This window comes from Electrophorus electricus, chromosome 12, assembly GCF_013358815.1.
Source record: "Electrophorus electricus isolate fEleEle1 chromosome 12, fEleEle1.pri, whole genome shotgun sequence".
Classification (NCBI taxonomy): domain Eukaryota; kingdom Metazoa; phylum Chordata; class Actinopteri; order Gymnotiformes; family Gymnotidae; genus Electrophorus; species Electrophorus electricus.
The window spans coordinates 3,706,599-3,726,271 of record NC_049546.1 but is presented as its reverse complement, the minus strand read 5'-3'; the positions used below and the strand labels follow the sequence as shown (position 1 = coordinate 3,726,271).

The window sequence follows — 19,673 nt, the reverse complement described above, 5'->3', positions numbered from 1 at the left end:
AACAGGATACAAAGTTAAAGCAAGAGTAAGTTTTGGTTAGGTGATTGATTAGGTTACAGTAATACGAGGCTGCCTGTGATCTGGAGTGCAGATGCAGTGTGTGTTGATGTTTCTGATGGTGGGAGTTTATGAAAAAATGGATTACGATGTTCGCTGTAACATTGCCACTGTCGGCTATCATGGTTCTCTTTTGACAGGGACTTGCAGTTATTTATGTTATAGACAGAAAGCAGTCAGATTAATTTCTTACTGTAAACCACCACAATTTATCTCAGGCAATCAAACCATTATGCTGCAACTTAAAGCAGTTGAGCTGTTACAACCTAAATATTGAACAGTTCTAACAATTGCATGTTTAAAATCAGTATAAACAAGATGTTTTGTATGAGAAGAAATTAAACTGGATGTGAATGCAAATAATTGTGTAAGTCCTTCTGCACTAGACATAAACTGCTCCCCTCTTGGAGGAGAGAAGGACTGACTAGCTGGCTCCTGCAGGAGAGTTCAGCTCTGGAATAATGGAATAATGGGCTCTGGACTCTCATTCCAGAGGACGAGGCTGGGAATACAAGAATTGCTGCCAAAACATTGGGGAGAAAAAAAAGAGAAGAAAAGTCAATACCTTTTTACCTTTTAACTGAAATTAAGCTGACATGTAAGAGGGATATTTGCCTAAAATCTTTACTGGCAATGATACTACATTTACATTAAGTAAGGTTTGTCATTAATTTATATAGCTAATATACACAGCACCAAAATATCAGTTCTTCTGACCCATGTGCAATGGTACAACAGCACAGTACAAAGGACTGTATAAGTACATAAATGAGGAAAAACAGGAAATACTCTACATACAATAAACACACAACATTAAGCAAGGAGGACAGTGAGGACAACACATCATTATATGCTTTGGTGGTTTAGTTATGTGTCATCAGAGAAAGTTGTAAATTGTGAAAACTATGCACTGCTTGTCAAAATAGACTGGCTGGTGAACATTCCCAGTAGTGTCAGTGGAATGAAAAGCATTGCCTTTAAGGGCATAACTGTCCACAAGATCATTCTTAGGTAGATAGAGGGTGCTGAAGGTCCAAGTGAGATTCTCTGTGTTGTACACAAAACAAGTACCTTGGAGCTTATGACTCCTTCCAGAGTTGTGCCATTGATTGGAGAATGCACATTCATGTTCTCCTTCACGCAACAATTTTCTCTTTAGTTTTAGCATCATTAGGAGACAGCTTGTTGTCTCTGCACCAGTTGACAAGTTCCGCCTTCTCCATGTATACCGATCTAGCAGTGTCACTGCTGAGATCTACTACTATAGTCTCATCTGCAAACTTGATGTGATTTGAGTCATAAGTCAGCAATGTGAAGAGAATCGACTGAGCACACAGCCCTGTGGGACGGCTGTGTTCTCTGGGGTGGTGCTGCAGAGCCAGACAGATAGTGGCCCCACAGTCAGCCCAGGATCCAGCCAGGAGCTTGGACATTTCTTAAAGTTGCCGAGGAATGACTGTGTTAAATGCTGAACTGAAGTTTATAACAGCACTCACATATGGTTTATCCAAGAGGGTCAATGACATATTAATAGCAGAGGATACAGTTTCCAGCTGGGGCGATAGTTGAACTAAAATGGGTCCAATGTCATGGGAGGTGTTTCATGCACTTTGTGATGATTGGCAAGTGCAATACAGGCTGATAGTTTCTTTGGCAGGGCCATGATGCTGCTCATTTTGAAGCACTCAGGAATTACTATCTGACTCAGGGAGATTTTGAAGATGTTGTCTGTTAGGACATCTGCGAGCTCTTCAGCACCTCCCCGACCACCCTGCTAGTTATGCTGTCAAGACCTTCAAACTTTCAGGGCTTAACTGTACACTAAAGTTTCCCAACATCTGCTGGGATTCAGATAGTGATGGGACATGGTCAGTGGGAGGTAGGGTGATCTTTTTTTTTTCCCCTTGTGAGGTATCTCTATCACAGATGTGATGACAGCCTCTAGTAGGGTTGCCACCTTTTCAACAAGCATAATCCAGACACCACTATTCCATTTGACTCACCACAAAAGTGCCTTCCACCTGCACTTTGTTTTTGACTTTGCCTACTGACTTTTGATTGGCCTAAAATTGACAGTGGGTGGGACAAGTGAGGAGTGACAAACAAACTGACCAATATGATTGATTGACTACCCCCCCCCTTTTTTTTCTTTTTTTTTTCTTTCTTTTTTTTTTAAAGGGAGAACATTTAAAAAAAATGGACAAATGGAAGTCACAACCACACACCTGGACATACAGTCTGAAACCAGACTGTCCGTGTGAAAACCAGATAGGTAGTAACCAAGTTTTTATTCTAGGGCTGCACTTACGGATGTAGCCTGTATCAGAAGCAGTGTATTCTTTTATGTCTGTTCATTCTCAGGGCCACGAGGCAGTTTTGACACTGTAGTAGATGATACATTATAGAACTGGCAATGTACAAACCTTTGTATTAGTAAAGAAACAAGTTCACAACGTGTTGCTTCACCTGCTTGTATACACACACACACACACACACACACACACACACACACATATATATATATATATATATATATATATATATATATATATATATATAAGATCATATATGCTGAAGGTCCAAGTGATATTATATATATATATATATATATATATATATATATATATATATATATATATATATATATATATATATACACACACACACACACACACACACACACACACACACACACACGTGTGTGTGTGTGTGTGTGTGTGTGCGAGAGAGAGAGAGAGAGAGAGAGAGAGAGAGAGAGAGAGAGAGAGAGAGAAAATTGCTAGCGCATCGGTAGTAGCTATGGCCCCATAAAGCTCATTTATTTATTTATATATTACAAAATATTTAGACCACTTGGCAATCGTAAACCTTGATATAGGTATTTCAAAATCATTTGATTATGAAAGGCCTATTGATTATTTGGTTTATTGTGTAAACATGGCTATTACCGACATTTTCAGTATCTCCCTAAAAAACGGAATAAATAGTCATATTAATCTGGTCAGGACTTGTAGCAGCTTCAGAGAAACCAATCCAAAGCACTTGCCACGTGACCTGCAGTTTTTGGCGTGTTAAAACAAATCCTTCGCTCGGAGTTCGACAAATTAGTCTGTGACGGTGTTACTAATGATCATGTGAGCCGGGAGATATGGCGACGACTGTCTCTACCGCATACTGAGAAGCGGTTTGGATTGCCATGCCATCGATTACGGCTGTTTTTTCTCCTTAGTTTTATTGGCTGCAACGTGTTGTATAACTGTGTTTCAGAGGCGCTGTTGAAGTGACAAATGCTCATAACCTGTACACATCTTTTCAGTTGCTCAGCTGTAACCTTTCCCGAAGCTGAGACCGCAGTGTTTCTGAATGTGTTTGCTGTGCATCTGATCTGTGTTTGTCACCTTCGGCTAGAAACACAGATGTCAACTGCATCGCAGATTTCACTTGGTCTCCTGCGAAACCGTTTGGAATAACAGCTCGACACATTTCTATGAAGTATTATTTTATGAGGAAAGCTTAAGCTAATACTTTAAAGCTACATTTCTCTGAAACACGTTTTCGAAGCCTAAGACGGCCTATTTGTAGACTTTGTCCACAGCTGATTATACTAAAAAATGAATACAGAAAAAGATTTTTCTCCTTTGACTCCAAATATTGTGAGGGCGCTCAACGACAAGCTGTATGAGAAAAGGAAAGTCGCAGCTCTAGAGATTGAGAAGTGAGTTCCAAAATCTGCATCCATTTTAGTAGCTAAGACGCCTCTGCCCTATATACCACCCGTGTTTTACTGTAACCAGCATTATAGGTATAATTTGTATGAATGATTGTCTAATCCCCTGACGTCACACGTGTTGTTGGCTCGTCGTGATCAAATGTCACCTAGACCTTTGTTTTTAACATGATCTCCTGTACGATCCTACTTGTCAAAAAAGCCTTCTGATGCTGTTCTTGTATTAATTTATTTTCATTATTTTTAGCCTAATATCACACAAGGAAAGTACGTGTAGAGTTTACCGTAGTAATAATGGCGAAGGTCCGTGGCCTCTTCAGTCTGGCCGTCATGGAGTTTCACAAGTGTGCTTCAAAACAAATCCCATGGTGTAAGGAAAATGGGAAAGCTTCTAAGACCTTGGTCGTTATTTCTCTACCCAGGCTTTATAAAAACATTAGTTTTCATAATGTATGTTGTATGTCTTCACAAAGTTTAATACAGCAAACCTTTAAATTTGAGAAACTCATAGTATGGCTGTACAGGTTGTGCTATTTAGCTAAAATGGTCGAAGGAGAACAAAGTAGGTTTGAGAAGCCGAAAACTGTGAACCTTTTATCTTTAAGATTAAAAACTACTCATTATTTTCTTATTGCTTTGCTGTGTGCTTTTTCATTCTTTTTCTATTTTTTGGTGGTACAGCCTTGATCTTTTTGCTTGTGACCCTTTGCCTTCCTCTGTAGACTTGTAAGAGAGTTTGTGGCCCAGAACAACTCGAGTCAGATTAGACATGTCATCCAGATCCTGGCATCTGAATTCGCCCTTTCTCAGCATCCCCACAGCCGCAAAGGAGGCCTGATCGGCCTGGCTGCCTGTTCCATCGCTCTGGGCAAGGTACGCACATTGACCTGCAGGACCACAGAGCACTGCTCTACCCAGGGAATGCCGCACACTTAGGACTTACGCAGTCACACATGTAACATCAGTCACATATTTCGGAACATTCAAACTGAGCATATATTTATTAGGTCACATCTATTGTAAGAAATATAGCCTGCATTACAAACATTTAATTAGCTGAGGTTTAAACATTATTTAAGACGTCACAAATAATATCTTGGCATGTGTTGATGTACTGGAGTTGAGTGTCTCTCGTGTGTCCTGTAGGATTCTGGATTGTACCTGAAGGAGCTGATCGAGCCCGTGCTCACGTGTTTCAATGACTCCGACAGTCGTCTGCGATACTACGCCTGCGAGGCTCTCTACAACATTGTGAAAGTGGCTCGAGGAGCTGTGCTTCCTCACTTCAACGTACTTTTCGATGGCCTTAGTAAGGTACATCTGTGGTGACGACGCTGGTCTCCAAACTACCAGAGATCTCACAGAATTCGAGAGAGGCAGCTATGAGCTGAATCCTGAATGCCCATGGCCTTGACTGTTTCACAGATTAATTTTGTATCATCATGCTGAGGGTACAACTAGTTTATTTTGGACATAAACATTTATTTATATATATATATATATATATATATATATGTATGTGTATATATATGTATGTGTATATATATGTGTATGTATGTAAATAAAACACTGAATGTTGTATGAGTGAGTCACAGTAAGTCACAGTGAACCCATCATTTGTTACCCAGCTCGCAGCGGATCCTGACCCCAATGTAAAGAGTGGATCTGAGCTCCTTGATCGCCTACTAAAGGTAAGCGTGAGGGGAAGTTAACATTTGACTTGGCTTTAAATGTCAGTATGCCTTCTCATTTTGTTTCCGGTAATGTTACAGCTTCTTTTTAATTAACTCCTCTTAACTGCCTCTGCAGGACATTGTAACAGAAAGTAGCAAGTTTGACTTGGTGGCTTTTGTTCCGCTGTTACGAGAGAGGATATACTCCAACAATCAGTATGCTCGCCAATTTATCATCTCCTGGGTGAGCTAAGCAGGTCCCCTGCTGAGAACATACACTCCTCAGCACTGCACCTTTATGCTGTTGCAGCTCTGTACTGGTTCCATGATACTGTTTTTGATATAGTTTGTTCTTTAAAATTGGAACTCATGTAACTTTTGGTTCAGAGGCATTTCTTTTACATATTTTCCTGTGCTTCTCTGCTTCATTTTCACCTGCATCAGATCTTGGTGCTGGAATCAGTACCAGACATCAACCTCCTGGACTACCTGCCCGAAATCCTGGATGGCCTCTTTCAGATACTGGGCGACAATAGCAAGGAGATCAGGCGAATGTCAGGACTTGCTTATTATTGTTTTTCTCCTCCCTTCCTTTGTTTTTATTGTGCCTATTTTCAAGAGAGATATTTAAACAGAAAGGTGGTATCCTGTTATTTTGTTTAGGTGTGAGGTTGTTTTGGGGGAATTCCTCAAAGAAATAAAAAAGACTCCTTCCAGTGTGAAGTTTGCTGAAATGGCAAACATCCTGGTCATACACTGCCAAGTATCTGATGAGTCCAAACTCAGTAAGTGAGCATCTCTTATTCTTCTCTTAGTTGTGAATGGGATATTGAGTAACAGCATTAAATTGGACACCTCAATGTTTAGCATATTTAGTTTTAAAAAGGTGCTGTCCTGTCACTTGCTTGTTAATCTCTGAAATTAAAAGTAAACATTGTTTTCCAGAAGTTTCCGTTTCCCACCACACCACTGTTTCTGAGGTCTAACAGAAACAGATATTTAGATGGTGCCGAATATCCTTTGAACCTGCGCATACTTTTGATTGTAATAGCGTAGCATAAAAAAACAAACACTAATGATATTCTTTCTCTGTGTCCCTCACTTGTCCCTCAGCTAATGATCTTATCCAGCTGACAGCCATGACGTGGATGAGGGAGTTTATTCAGTTAGCAGGGCGGGTGGTTCTGCCATACTCCTCTGGCATTTTGACGGCTGTGCTGCCCTGCTTGTCTTATGATGACCGCAAGAAGCGTATCCTTTATTCCTGTTGAAACAATTAGAATATAACTTCAGTATATATTATGTATGGACTTTCAAGCTCAAGTTTAATACATCTGCCATAAGAACTTAATGAAATACAGTTTTGACAATTGACCTTATGAATGACAGTGATCACCTTGTAACTAATCAATGTAACTTCAGTGAGTAAATGAACAAAATGTTAAATTGTACGTAACCCACAGTACACAGACACCAAAGAGGCAGCAGGTGCCTGCAACTACAGTCTAATGAAGCTTGTGACACTGGAGGATGATGAAGATGAAGAGCCACAGTCCACAACCTCGCTTCCTAGTAAAGACACAGCTAATAAGAAGGAAGGCGATCTTAATGGTGAGTTTGTCTTGATGCATTCACTAGCACATCTTTTTATGTAATTATTGACTGAAATATTACTTCTGACTAATGGTTCCATATGCAGATAGAACTCCTATTTATTCTGAAAATGTAGATAATTTTACCTATAGAGTTCTACTGTAATCCAACACACCTCTGGTGCATTCCCCAAATCTTTTGTGAATTTTATTAAGAATTTTCTTTAATTAGTGACCTAATAGCAGCTTTCCTGATACCCCAAAAGGTGAACTCAACAAAAAAGTACTTTAAACTCCTAAATTAAAATTAGAGTTATAGAGGCTTTTCGGAAACACTTGCAGAACTCACTTATTCTTTTCTCACATCTATCATTAGGTTCATTTTTCATAAAAGATTTATAGACTGTTTTGGGGAAGCTCACCTTTGATCCAGTTAAAAAATACTTGCAGCAGGATTTGGCCAAGTTAAAAATATTGTGTATGCTGTTGAATTATGTGTAATTGTAAAAATTAGATTAATTTCTCACAAGTCTGTTTGTATACCACATCTCATATACACAAAGGTAATTGTGATTTACATAAAACAATTAAATTATACAGTATACATAAACATTCACCAATTATAACAAAGATATATAAAAGGAAAAAATCGGTAGTGATTTTGAAACGAAATGAACAATTAAGACAAAAAGACAGGAAGTGTTGCAGTACAGACTATCAAGAACTATTAGTATTTCATTTATTGTTTTATCCTAAACTAATGCAGAATTTATTTTCCAAGAATTAAGAGGGAACCCATCCTCCTTGGCTTAGTGCCAAATCTTTGGGTCCCACCACAATAGACATGCTAGAGTCCCTTTTGAAATGTTTGTTTATTTTCATTCACAATCTTCTCTGGGGGGGGGGGGGGGGGGGGGCAGCTTGAGGCACCCTCTGTGTGCCCCTCCCCAATGCCAGTGCATGTGTTACATTTTAAAAGAAATGCACACCACAGCAGTTTAACAGTTAACACCTAATAGCAGCTCAGTTAATATGGTTCTCTATGGTTAGTGTGGTTCTCTGTTGACATCTGCAGAAAATAATTTTGCAGCATTTTGTGTGGACTTTTCTGAGGAATTCCAAGGCCAATTTTGCCATTGCCTCTGCCATTTCCATTACATTCAGTTCGAAGTATTCTCCAGGAGCTCTGCATGTCACATGAGTTTGATTCTACTTATCACAAAACACTGAAAAATATGTAGTGACAAACAAATGTTTAGTCCAGCTAAATGACAGGATGGATATCATAGTAATGTTACCATTGGGCTACTCCTAATGACTGTCCATTATTGAAGTGTTTTAGTCCATATTGCTGCATTTAATGCTGTCGGTGTTTATTATAAAACGTCTTTCCAGAAAAAACCAACGACGCAATGTGAAAAGGAAGCATGCATTGGCCGGGAATCGAACCCGGGCCTCCCGCGTGGCAGGCGAGAATTCTACCACTGAACCACCAATGCGTTGCTGAAAGAGAATGTTTGGTGCTTGGTTAAAAGGCGTTTGGCCATTAGTGAGACTGACACAAGCGGAGTTGGTCGTTTTGAGAAGTGCGTGATGGGAAACGAGAAATGCAAACGATCTGATCAGTATTAGCTAGCGCTTTACCATCGTGTAGCGTTAAATAACAAGTGTCCTCCTGTATGTAAAAATCCAGTTATCTGTTAGCAGGCAACTTTTAGCAAGAATACAAGAATGTAATTGAATTCGCAGTACTGTGTCTTTTGAGAAAATGGAAAAAAAACAACTTTGACGAGAACAGAGACAAGAAGTGAAACTCCTGCAAATTAGCCTTAGGACTAAACCCCGCTTCCTTCTCACTGGTCTTATCCAGCTGACAGTTATTACGTGGATGAGGGAGTTTATTCAGTTAGAAGGGCGGGTTGTTCTACCATACTCTTCTGGCATTTTGACGGCTGTGCTGCCCTGCTTGTCTTATGATGACCGCAAGAAGACTGCTCATCGGGCATTCTGAAAAACATAAGCTAAACAAAGAGCAAAGGCCTTCTAAGGACTAAGCAAAAGTGAATTTGCAGCAGCGCATTGGTGGTTCAGTGGTAGAATTCTCGCCTGCCACGCGGGAGGCCCGGGTTCGATTCCCGGCCAATGCACGCTTCCTTTTCATGTTTATCTAGCTAGTTTCTGTTTTTAAAAGGCAGGCTATCCTAACAACAGATTTGAAGAAAAAAACAACAACACAGTACACCAATATTGGATTAAAAGCAAAACAGGGATGAAATTCAAATAGGAATTTCTGTTTTTTTGTGTTAATGATCATAACAACTACTGCTGGTATTATTTGAGAATAGTTTTTCAGCCCGTACTTTATTAAACATTCTGTTTCTATGATCACTGTGCACAAATTTGTTTGAGAGCTTTAGTACTGAAAAACAATGCTTTTCTCCAGCTTCTCATTGACCTTAAACACAGTTCAACTGGCAACGGTTTAAGTCTATAGAATCCTTCATAATTGTTGAACAGTTGTGTTTTCCTGTAACCCAACATTTAGACATTTGGTTTCTAGAATATATAGTACTTAATTCTCTCTCTTTCTCACTCTTATCAGATTCCTTGAATGCTTCACAGGACTCGGTGGGATTAAGCAACATCTCTTTCTTCACACCAGCTGGGTATGATCTAGTGACTAGTTGGTCAGCTTGCCGTAATGGGTGGTTATGGGCTTATGTGCAGGTCAGGGGGGGTTGAGTTTGGGTTCGGTGAAGATTGGATCACACAGCTAGAGATGAATGTATAATTAAATGAATGCATGCACTTTAAATAAAATAAATGATTTCACAGCTATTTTAATATCAAATATCTATGTATTGTTTAAAGAACACACCTGGGAAAGCTATGATTAAGATATTTAATATGCACAAGATCAACCATGTATGCAAACTAGTACAACTAGTAAAAATTAGTGGAAACAGCAAATAGCATTGGGACTCCTTTCTGTCAAAATTGTTAAATCAAGAGGTGAGTAGAATCTAAATTACCTTTCAGTGCCTTTTCAGTTCTGTTTGCACATACCTGGAAAGTGTCCTCTGCTGTCTCTGTAGAGCTGACAGGACTCAGGTGACACTGGACCTCGATGGCATTGTGCAAGTTCTGGACAGACACTTACGTGACGCATCCACTGGAATGATGACACGCATCGCTGTGTTGAAGTGGCTCTACCATCTCTATATAAAAACACCCCGAAAGGTGAGTCACCAACGAACGCAGTTGAAACATGTTCAGATTATGTCTTAGTTTAAGGAGTGGGGTGGCATTTTTCAAACATTCACATTAAATAGCATATGCATTTATAATGTATATATCACCATTTATAACTTGTGTGTCCTTTTTCTAGATGTTCCGGCACACTGACAGTTTGTTCCCCATGTTACTGAAGAGTCTTTCTGATGAGTCTGATGAGGTGCATGCTTGCCCTTTATTTATCTGCAAACATCAAGTGTAAAGGCACTCTACAGTAGAGTCTGTTTGATGAAGCTTTTTAAGCAGGTCTGTTTGAGATTACTTACCAGCTTGACATGGTTTGAGGCAGGCTCATGATCATTGCACCATGTAGTTTGTAGGATGCTAACTAGTGAGGATAAACATCCCTTACTAGTAAGCAACATTATCTTCTTAGCTCCAGGTAAAAACGTAAGGAGCATAAGTAAGACATCAGGCATATTTTAGCTCATTTATTACATTTGGAATTAGTGGAAAATCATATAATTGTCTATATTCCTATAAAAGACTGGCACAGGCAGACATTTCAGTATGTAACCCTATGTAACCCCACAGGTCATCCTGAAAGACTTGGAGGTTCTAGCAGAGATTGCTTCATCCCCTGCTGGACAGACAGAGTACTCTGGGTCACGTGACAGTACAGATAGAACGGAGCTTCATGTGCCAGATGGAAGCAAGGTTGTGCAGTTGGGTCTAGGTGAGTCATCAGTTCAGGTGGGTGTAGGCGAGTCGGCGGCTCAGATGGGTGTAGGCGAGTCGGCGGCTCAGATGGGTGTAGGCGAGTCGGCGGCTCAGTTGGGTGTAGGCGAGTCGGCGGCTCAGTTGTTGACACAAGGGTTTCAAGACCTCATCCTTGCCAGCAAATCCATTACAAAGCAGAGCGATGTGCTGTCCTTGACTCAGTGAGACTGAAGATCAGGGAAAGACAGGTTGGATTATATTGCATTTCAAGGATCGCCTTGTTGGAGATGCCAAACAGAACTCTGCTGCCGTGATTCCACTGAGATGTGACACATGCATAGATCAGTATTCAGGGTCTCTGATCTGTATTCAAGAGTGGAGATGCAAATTGGCTTTAAGAATTCAGGTGTGATGATTGACTTAATTTGGGCTCCAAAGATAGGATTAGGCCCAACTCACACATTTCTAACCTCTAAGAAATACAAGTACTTTTCATTCTACTCTTAGTCTAGTCTGTTTGTTTTGTTTTTTGTTTGTTTGTTTGTTTTTTGGAAAGACTGTCTTGGATGGCACACTTGTGAGTTCTCTTTTGCTAGATTTAGTTTTAAAAGTAGTCCTCCATTCATTAAGCTCTTAACCCTGGGATTTTAAAAGGGGAATATTATTGTCTTTTATCTACTCTTATCCTTAAGTAGCTATGGTTTTTTTTTTTTTAATTAAATATTTTTATAAAATATAAACATTGATATTTTATTGCTATCATTGTCAATTTTCAGAATAAAGGAATGGACAAAGGTGTGTTTTATATAAGTAAAAGTACCTGCCATGTTTGTGAATGATTTGATTGAGTGGGCATGGGCACATATTCAAGAGTAGTCGGCCAAGTAGGGAGCCCTGAGGGACACCATGCTTGACTTATGCTAGGGTTGAACTGGCCACATACTGACATCAGTTGGAAATGTAAACAATTTTCTTTAAAAAAAAAAAAAAACCAGAACAAAACTGGTATATAGAAATTATTTAACTGAGGACATTGGTCAGAATGTAATTCTCTAGGACTTGATATGTGAATTTCACGTTTTCTTTGGTGTGTGTTGTTCTGGTGGTGCAGGTTCCAAAGTAGTCGACTCCTCTCCTTCTACTCCCAGCATGAACTCTTACTTCTATAAGTTCATGATCAACCTTCTCAAGCGTTTTAGTCTGGAGAGGAAGCTTCTAGAAACGAGGGGGGCCTTCATTATCAGGTAGGACTGTGTGGCCACATAAATATAAGTACACTTGCAAAGGGACAGTTTAAATATTCTTTTATATTGCCATCTCAAGTGAACAAAATCCATCGACTGTTTTTTTGCCTTATACAGGCTTATTAGATCTGCAGCTTTGTCTGTAGATTAAAGGAATACTCCATTGGTAAAGTTGAACAAACATTTTATTTAGCATTCAAAATAGCATGGTTTAAGGATATTTTATGTTTTTGTCTGGTTAGTTTGGCTGGTTTTTACAATTACAGGCTGGTTTTACAATTAGAGGGCATAATTATAGGGATTAATTCGTTCGTCATCTTTGAATCCAAACATTTGACAAAACAAAACACCTTATAGCCATTTTAAATTGCTCTGAATGCTGAATATGATGTGCTGTTTGAGGTATAATGAAGGGGTATTCCTTTAAGTTCATTTTGGTGGGGTGTCTTTTTTGTCATTAACCTTTCTAGCTGAGGTCATGGGTGCTAGAGATGTTCAAATAAGTTTGCACTTTTTATAGCTTCAGTACTGACACCATAAGCACTACTGGCAAGCATAGCTTGAGATAACCCAGGCTCACTGAAGAGTCCTCTCCTTCTCCAAACCCTTTGCAGGCAGCTGTGTCTTCTCCTGCATGCAGAGAACATTTTCCATTCCATGGCAGACATCTTGTTGAAGGAGGAGGACCTGAAGTTTGCCTCCACCATGGTGCAAACGCTCAACACTATTTTGCTCACTTCGGCCGAACTCTTCCAGCTCCGGAACCAGCTCAAAGACCTGCGCACTCCTGTGAGGATCAAACACAGCACCAAAATGCCACGGAATTCCCAGTCTGATTCCCATCTGGGTCTGTGGAACTGTGTTCTTCATTTCTGTCCCTGGAATTCCCCTGCATTTTACATTTTAGTGTTTTCCCTGCTTATAATGCAAATGACCTGTTAGCTATATAGCAAGTCCCTCATACTTAAACATGCCCGCTTTCATGAGTTTACATTATGATCAGTGAAAATACTAAGTTTGCAGGGAATGGGTATTCTAGGACCAGATTTGGGGGGGAAAGTCGTAGGACATCACTGGAGAGCAGAGTGAACTGGCAGATGCTAAAATGGTTTAGTTGGATTTAATTTGCAAAATTATGTTATAAATGGCTGCCAAAATGATTAGAAGAGCGCTGGGCTGCAACGTCTAAATTTAGGGAACTATTGTTGTAGCATTACCTCAAAAGTGGTTAAAAACATTGGGAAGTGAAAATGAAAATCAGAAAGGGAATATCACACAAATATATCAGATAATATTGGCAAGTTTAAGTTTAATTCATTGAGTACCAACACTGGATAATGAAGATGTAAAATACGTATGAAGTGTGTATGAGACCCTTCCTCTGTCATGCAGGAGAGCTGTGCTTTGTTCTGCTGCTTGTACCGCTCCTGGTGCCATAACCCAGTGGCCACCGTCTCCCTCTGCTTTCTCACCCAGAACTACCGTCATGCATACGACCTCATCCAGAAGTTGTATCCTTTAGTAATGTGCGTTTGTTCCATGTGCCCTTTGTCTTTTCTCTACACATGAGGTCAATTATCAATGAAATTGGAGTGGGGGCAGGGTGGTTGGAACTTATTTGTGGAGAATGTCCATCGCAGAACTGATCTGAACCATTCACGACAGGAGAATACACTAATGCACGAAATAATGTTAAAGCTAATGCTTAAGCATATTTCTTACGTTAGTTTTTATCAAATAAACATATTGTGTTGAAGCATCATATCAATCCTTGACTACAGGCCAACAGTGCTGACCTGGAGGTGACTGTGGATTTCCTTATGGAAGTAGACAAACTGGTACAGTTAATTGAAAGCCCCATTTTCACATGTGAGTTTGTTGTCATTCCTATTTCACCAACAGGCAAAGCAGACACTTAATGTTTTTGTTGTTGTTGTTGTTGTTGTTAGTTGGATGTTCTGTGAAGCTTAACGTGTTACTCGCAAACATGTTTGAGAAGTTGCTTGGCTTTCTTCAATGGTTAAGAATCTGTAACAGTTTCAAAATTATTTGGCCAGCCATGTACACAGAAGTAATCTGTTTTAGTGTTTCTGTACTCGTGTGCTCAGAGTGCATTATACCAACGCTTAGTCAGTGGCACAAACTGCACTTGGAAGTATATAAGTACGGACACTGAGAAATGACTCTAATGGAGCCGCGATCATGAATGTGTGCACTGGCAGGCTGCTGCGATAAATATGCTTATGGTGGCCTTAAAGATTAAATTCAGAAGCACCTGTGGGGCAACTGCTGGAACAAGATTCCTTTTTCCCCTACTCATTACGCCGTCTTGCACTCTGCGTCTCTGCGCCCGTAGACCTGCGGCTGCAGCTGCTGGACGTTGAGAACAACCCGTACCTGATCAAGGCTCTGTACGGCCTTCTCATGCTGCTGCCCCAGAGCCAGGCCTTCCAGCTCCTGTCACGCCGCCTACGCTGTGTGCCTAACCCCGAGCTCATGAGGACCGTGTGAGTTGCCCTGTCACCATCGCCACAGCTGCTTTTCCCAACAAGCCCACCAGTATAACCATATGTCTCACATGGTAGAACCAGCCTCTACCTACTGTGTACAGTTGAAGCTTTCAGGACGTCCAGGCCCAGTTCAGGCAAACGCAGAGGCTCAGCAGTTTAGATCCAATTTATTCTCCAAAATGTCCTGGATGCTAAATTTTCTGAAAGTGTTCTGGCCTTGAGAGGATTTTGAATTGCTAGATACAGCACTGAAGTTGCGGTCTCCTAATTGTTAGAAAATTAGCCTGGTGCTTTTGGGAAATGGGGTTTCGTTATATAAAAGACAAAGGCCCAGCAGCAGTGTCCTTTGGCTGCGTTTTTAAAATCCTATATGGCATTCCTTCACGGGCCTTTGCGTAATTTAACCATCGCCCGACTGTTTCAGGAAGGACTCAAACCCAGCCAGTGCCAAGCGCACCACCCAACCACAGGTGGACTACAAAGAGCTCCTGCAGCACTTTGAGCAAGTGCAGAGCAAGCATCTGAAAGTGCGGCACCAGAGGGCGGGCCACACTGAGCACCCAGACAGAAAGTTGGTGCTGTGAAGAACTGCAGCCGGCGCCCTCTTTGGCCTGGAGGATGTGTGGTACGTGGGCTCCAGAGGAAAGTCAGACCTGGACCTCTAGCACCTGCTGTGGAGCTCCATCTGCAGTATGTGTTCTTGCTCATGTTTTAAAGCTTTGATCCTACTATCGGCATGGAGGACCTCAATTTTTTTTTAATTTTTTTTTTAGTGTTTGGAAAGTGCTTTATGTTTATGCATTGGCAAATCGGAGTGTATAGAGAGAGATGCACACTCAAGCAACTCACATCCATTTTGTTCAAGACTTTCTCCCAGTAGTCTTATGCTTTCCAGCCAGTGATGTCAATGAAGCTGCCAACAGCATTTAACATTATCCATTTCGTACAGAATACGAAGTGCTTTCCCAGCTGTAAAGTGCGACTGTCGGATCTAGTCTAAAACACCATCTATATCACAGCATAAGTAGATATCAAATGTCTGCACATTTAGGTGACTTGGCATTTATGTATGCATTGTATGTAACAGTAACTAGCATTCTGTGTATATGGAAGAGTGTGTTATGAGATGAGAATCTTGTTCAGTGGGCATTAGGTCATTTGGTTGCTTCTCCTGTCACATTAGTGAAGTTCAGTGACTAGAGGGCACAAACTAGTGTGAGCTGGTTACATTACCACTGTCTTGGTTGTCATTTCTTCTCTCCTTTTCCTTGTCTTTATTTTTTGTTTTTTTGTTTTTTAACCAGCATGCTCAGATGTATTCATTTAGTCTTTCATCATTCTGTATTCTTTCATCTTCTCTCTGCACGATAAATGCACTGTTGTCTTACTTGGTCACTGTAACAAAAGAATGAGTCTTGGCCTTATGTCATCTATCTTGTTTTTGTCATCAGTCATGTTCTAAAGAGATGTATGTAATAAAGTGGACCACATATAAATATTTTGCTTGCCTAATAAGTTTTAAAGTAGATTTCTCTTTTGGTACATTATACCACATATAGAGATTTTGCTTGCCTAATAAGTTTTAAAGTAGATTTCTCTTTTGGTACATTATTAAACAGGCCTAAATTTATCTGGTTTGGAAGAGATTCTGTCATTGCAATTTTGTCCAGCAGATGGCACTATTGTCATTAGGAGAAGATGTGATAAATCTCTGCAAAGTATTCTAAATATAGTTCCTACTTGTCGTTAAGAAATTTTGCCTAAGTTTGATCTTGCTCATAGTTATCTATTACTTATTTTTGTTATTACTATTATTACTTAATATTTATATTATTTATTGTCCAGCTGTCATCCAAATTGCAACAGAAAGCGCATTCTAAGCTTTACTTTAGGCCAGAGGTGGCCATGTCCAGTTCTGGATGACTGGGTTCAGCATAGTGTAGTGATATCCCTGCTCCGGGAAACCTAGCCCTCAACATTAACCAGCGAGTTAAATCAGGGAAATCACCAAATTGTGACTGACTGGTGCGTCGGGGCTCTATTTGGACACGTTTTCTCTGTACTGGACTGCGATGCTTTATCACAGACATTTCTCTCTTTTTTTTTTTTTAACGTTTTCCCTTTGGTAAATGTGACCATTGCACAAGAGGCTTTTGTGATTTTTTTTTTCCCCATGGAAAAAATCTCATATCTTATATTTCAGATAATGTGCCCAATCAGTCCATATAAAGGCTTTCCTCTATTTCCCAAATTTCTTTTCAAAGGCCTGCACAGTAATTTTTTTAAATCTGTGAAAAATGATTATTTCTTCGAAGAATGTTATATATTCCAGTAACTTCCAATTTTTCCCCCACTAAAATGACATTAAAAGCAGTGTTTTGAAATGTCTTTTTTCTCTGTCGCCCTATACCTTTACCTTGACAGTCTCAGTGTCAAACGTAACCACCCAGTCAGTCAGTGTGATGCAGGCTGGAAACAGAATCACACTAACACAGCTTTACTTGTCTGAACCTGAAGAGGTGAAAGGCTGTTAGGGGTCTTGGTCAACAGCGGAATCCGTGCCGTGTTTAAAGAAAGGCTAATCAAAATTCTCTGGTTACATCAGAGGACGTCCCAGTTCATATCATCTGTGCGTTTCTTACATATTGATCATGCATATATTAAAGCTATTAGCTAACGTTGGCCATCCAGCTATCTTATATTCGGTTTGTTAACCAGGTATCACACTTTGAGCTTGGACTATACATGATGTGAGGTAGAAGTGAGTCTGTAGGTCGGAGTAGTGGGCGTATCCACAGTGCGCTGGGACCACTGACGTCAGTTCACGTAATACCACGCGTGACGTAATTACACGCACGTCATTTCCTTTCAGAGGTAGCCCCTCTGACGTCAACCTTCCAGGAGGACCATCCAGGGTCCAGTCCTCTGCCTGGTGTAGCGCTAGTAAGCAGCGAATGAGCAGCTTACCCGAAGCATGTTCTTACATATTTAATGCTGCCAGCCGCTATTCCCCTCTTGACTGTTCCAGCTAACATGCTACTAGTTTACCAGCCAGCTGCAGTTCTCCCACTACTGTAGTAACTGACTAGCGTGCTGCTATTGTCCCAGTCAGGTGGTGAATATTTGCATCTTTTACTGACCTAATTTGTTTCAAAACAGTGCGAGACCAATACAATACTTAAAGAATTATAAAGGCAGCGATATACTGTGTGAATTTGTGTTCCACATGTCAATTAAAGCTAATGAAGACGTGTCCTTAGGAGCTTCCGTACTTATTTGTACCGAACATGAATGTAAGATTCTGCTGTGGCGTCAGATTTCGGCGCAACATCTGCACAACACAAAACACTGTTTTGGCCAATGGGTGGAAGGAACCTCCGGGCTAGACATACTTGAGTAAACGTGGCAAAGCCATTGATATTTGGCAGTTTCAAAAATGTCAGTGTATTCTATCCTAAAACTTTATTGAAAAAATATGTCTAGCTGAACTAAGTTACATTAAAATTAGCAAACGTTAGTCTGCAGATTTTGTTAAATTCTCTTTGCTTGCTACATCACTGAATACAGTGTCAAATGAAAACTGACCATTAATTAAAAAATAAAAGCTTTCCAACTTATCATCCATATTGCCTCCCGTAAGTGTTATAAAAGCTATTGCTTTAAGCTTTAGTCAAATGGAAAATCCAGAGCGATATTGAGTCGCTCAATTTTCAAAAGAATTCACAGTAAAATGCCTGCTAGAAACTCTTGTATTTGGTGTCACTTCAACCCCAGAAAGAAATTTGAGCCATTTTCATTTGGTCTCGTTTTCTGGAATAAAATATATAAAATATAACCTTTCTCCCGATGGAACCCAAACAATGAGCATTTGTATGCATGTGCCATCTCTGTTACTCGTATAGAGCGATGCGCAGTGAGTGAAGTGTGGGAGAGTCAGTTGATTTCACAGTTAATGAATATCTATGACATCAAAGATAACACCAAATAAAGTTTCATTCCTAAATGTAAATTAGGGGGCAGGATAAAAAATTACAATTTAATTTTGTGCACTCTGCGGTGCCTAATAAATTTTGAAGTTTGAAGATAATCACATAACTCCTGCTAATATTTTGAGTAAGGAGGAGCGGTCTTTACAATTTATTGGTATAGACGTTCACCAGTTGACTCCAAACTTCAATACTGTCAGCAATATGGTGCACAGTTTGATTGACTGTCCTATATCAACAATCTTCATTTGTACATTCCCTTTTGAGTTCATCTTCCATTGCTACAAGAAAGAGGAGAGAGATTTCAGGTTCACCAGGTTAGCCGTATGTTTTTTTGTTTAAATCGTTCAATTCTTGCCACAAGGTTCCCTGACCAGTAGGGGCCAAATTCATTATTGAGTTCTGCCTCTGGAATTTAAACATGCTGACTTATTTATCTTAGTTATCAGTACTAAGACCACAGACTACTGTGGACTGGCACATTCTCTGACAGGCAGGTGAGTGGACAGTAGAGGCACACCTGAAACAAACATGAAAGTGATCCATATCTTAACGCCTTCTTTATAATTAAGGAGGAAGGAAAACTACAGTCCTTAACAGGTATCCCCTGTCATCCCTGGTGGAATGGAAATAACCCAAAACTTGTAGAGCTATTGTGATTAATTAGTATTTTGTCTTTTGAGTTGGTTACTTGTAGAATCTCTTTTAAAATTCTTAATGAATTCCCCACTTGCAACCCTTGTCACCATAATCCTAGGCATTCTTAAAACCAAGTCAAGGTACCAAGTACTGGCTTACCAATTGCAGTGATAGGGATTCTAATGATGCTCTTCGTATTACGGGTTTAGTCCACACTACCACGGGAGTTTAGTCTAATACAAAGCCCCTTTACTTCTTTCTGTTGAGCTTAATTGGCTCACCAAGGGATGA

General features: G+C 40.1%; 1 protein-coding gene and 2 non-coding genes across 3 annotated transcripts; 2 read left to right on the top strand and 1 right to left on the bottom strand.

The window, feature by feature from the left end:
- The first annotated feature begins 3,197 nt into the window (after nt 1-3,197).
- vac14 (vac14 homolog (S. cerevisiae)) lies at nt 3,198-17,145 on the top strand. Its single transcript, XM_027019655.2, has 19 exons — nt 3,198-3,772; nt 4,507-4,657; nt 4,931-5,098; nt 5,413-5,475; nt 5,594-5,701; nt 5,902-6,011; nt 6,121-6,242; nt 6,571-6,708; nt 6,928-7,068; nt 9,652-9,715; nt 10,145-10,289; nt 10,438-10,503; nt 10,878-11,019; nt 12,115-12,247; nt 12,862-13,036; nt 13,640-13,758; nt 14,037-14,116; nt 14,604-14,754; nt 15,182-17,145. Exons 1-19 carry the CDS (start codon nt 3,669-3,671, stop codon nt 15,339-15,341), a joined length of 2,340 nt encoding a protein of 779 aa, XP_026875456.2. The 5' UTR covers nt 3,198-3,668; the 3' UTR covers nt 15,342-17,145.
- On the bottom strand, nt 8,478-8,548 carry trnag-gcc. Its single transcript has one exon. It is a non-coding gene; the product is annotated as a tRNA-Gly (tRNA).
- trnag-gcc lies at nt 9,126-9,196 on the top strand. The gene has a single exon. It is a non-coding gene; the product is annotated as a tRNA-Gly (tRNA).
- Nucleotides 17,146-19,673: the final 2,528 nt, after the last annotated feature.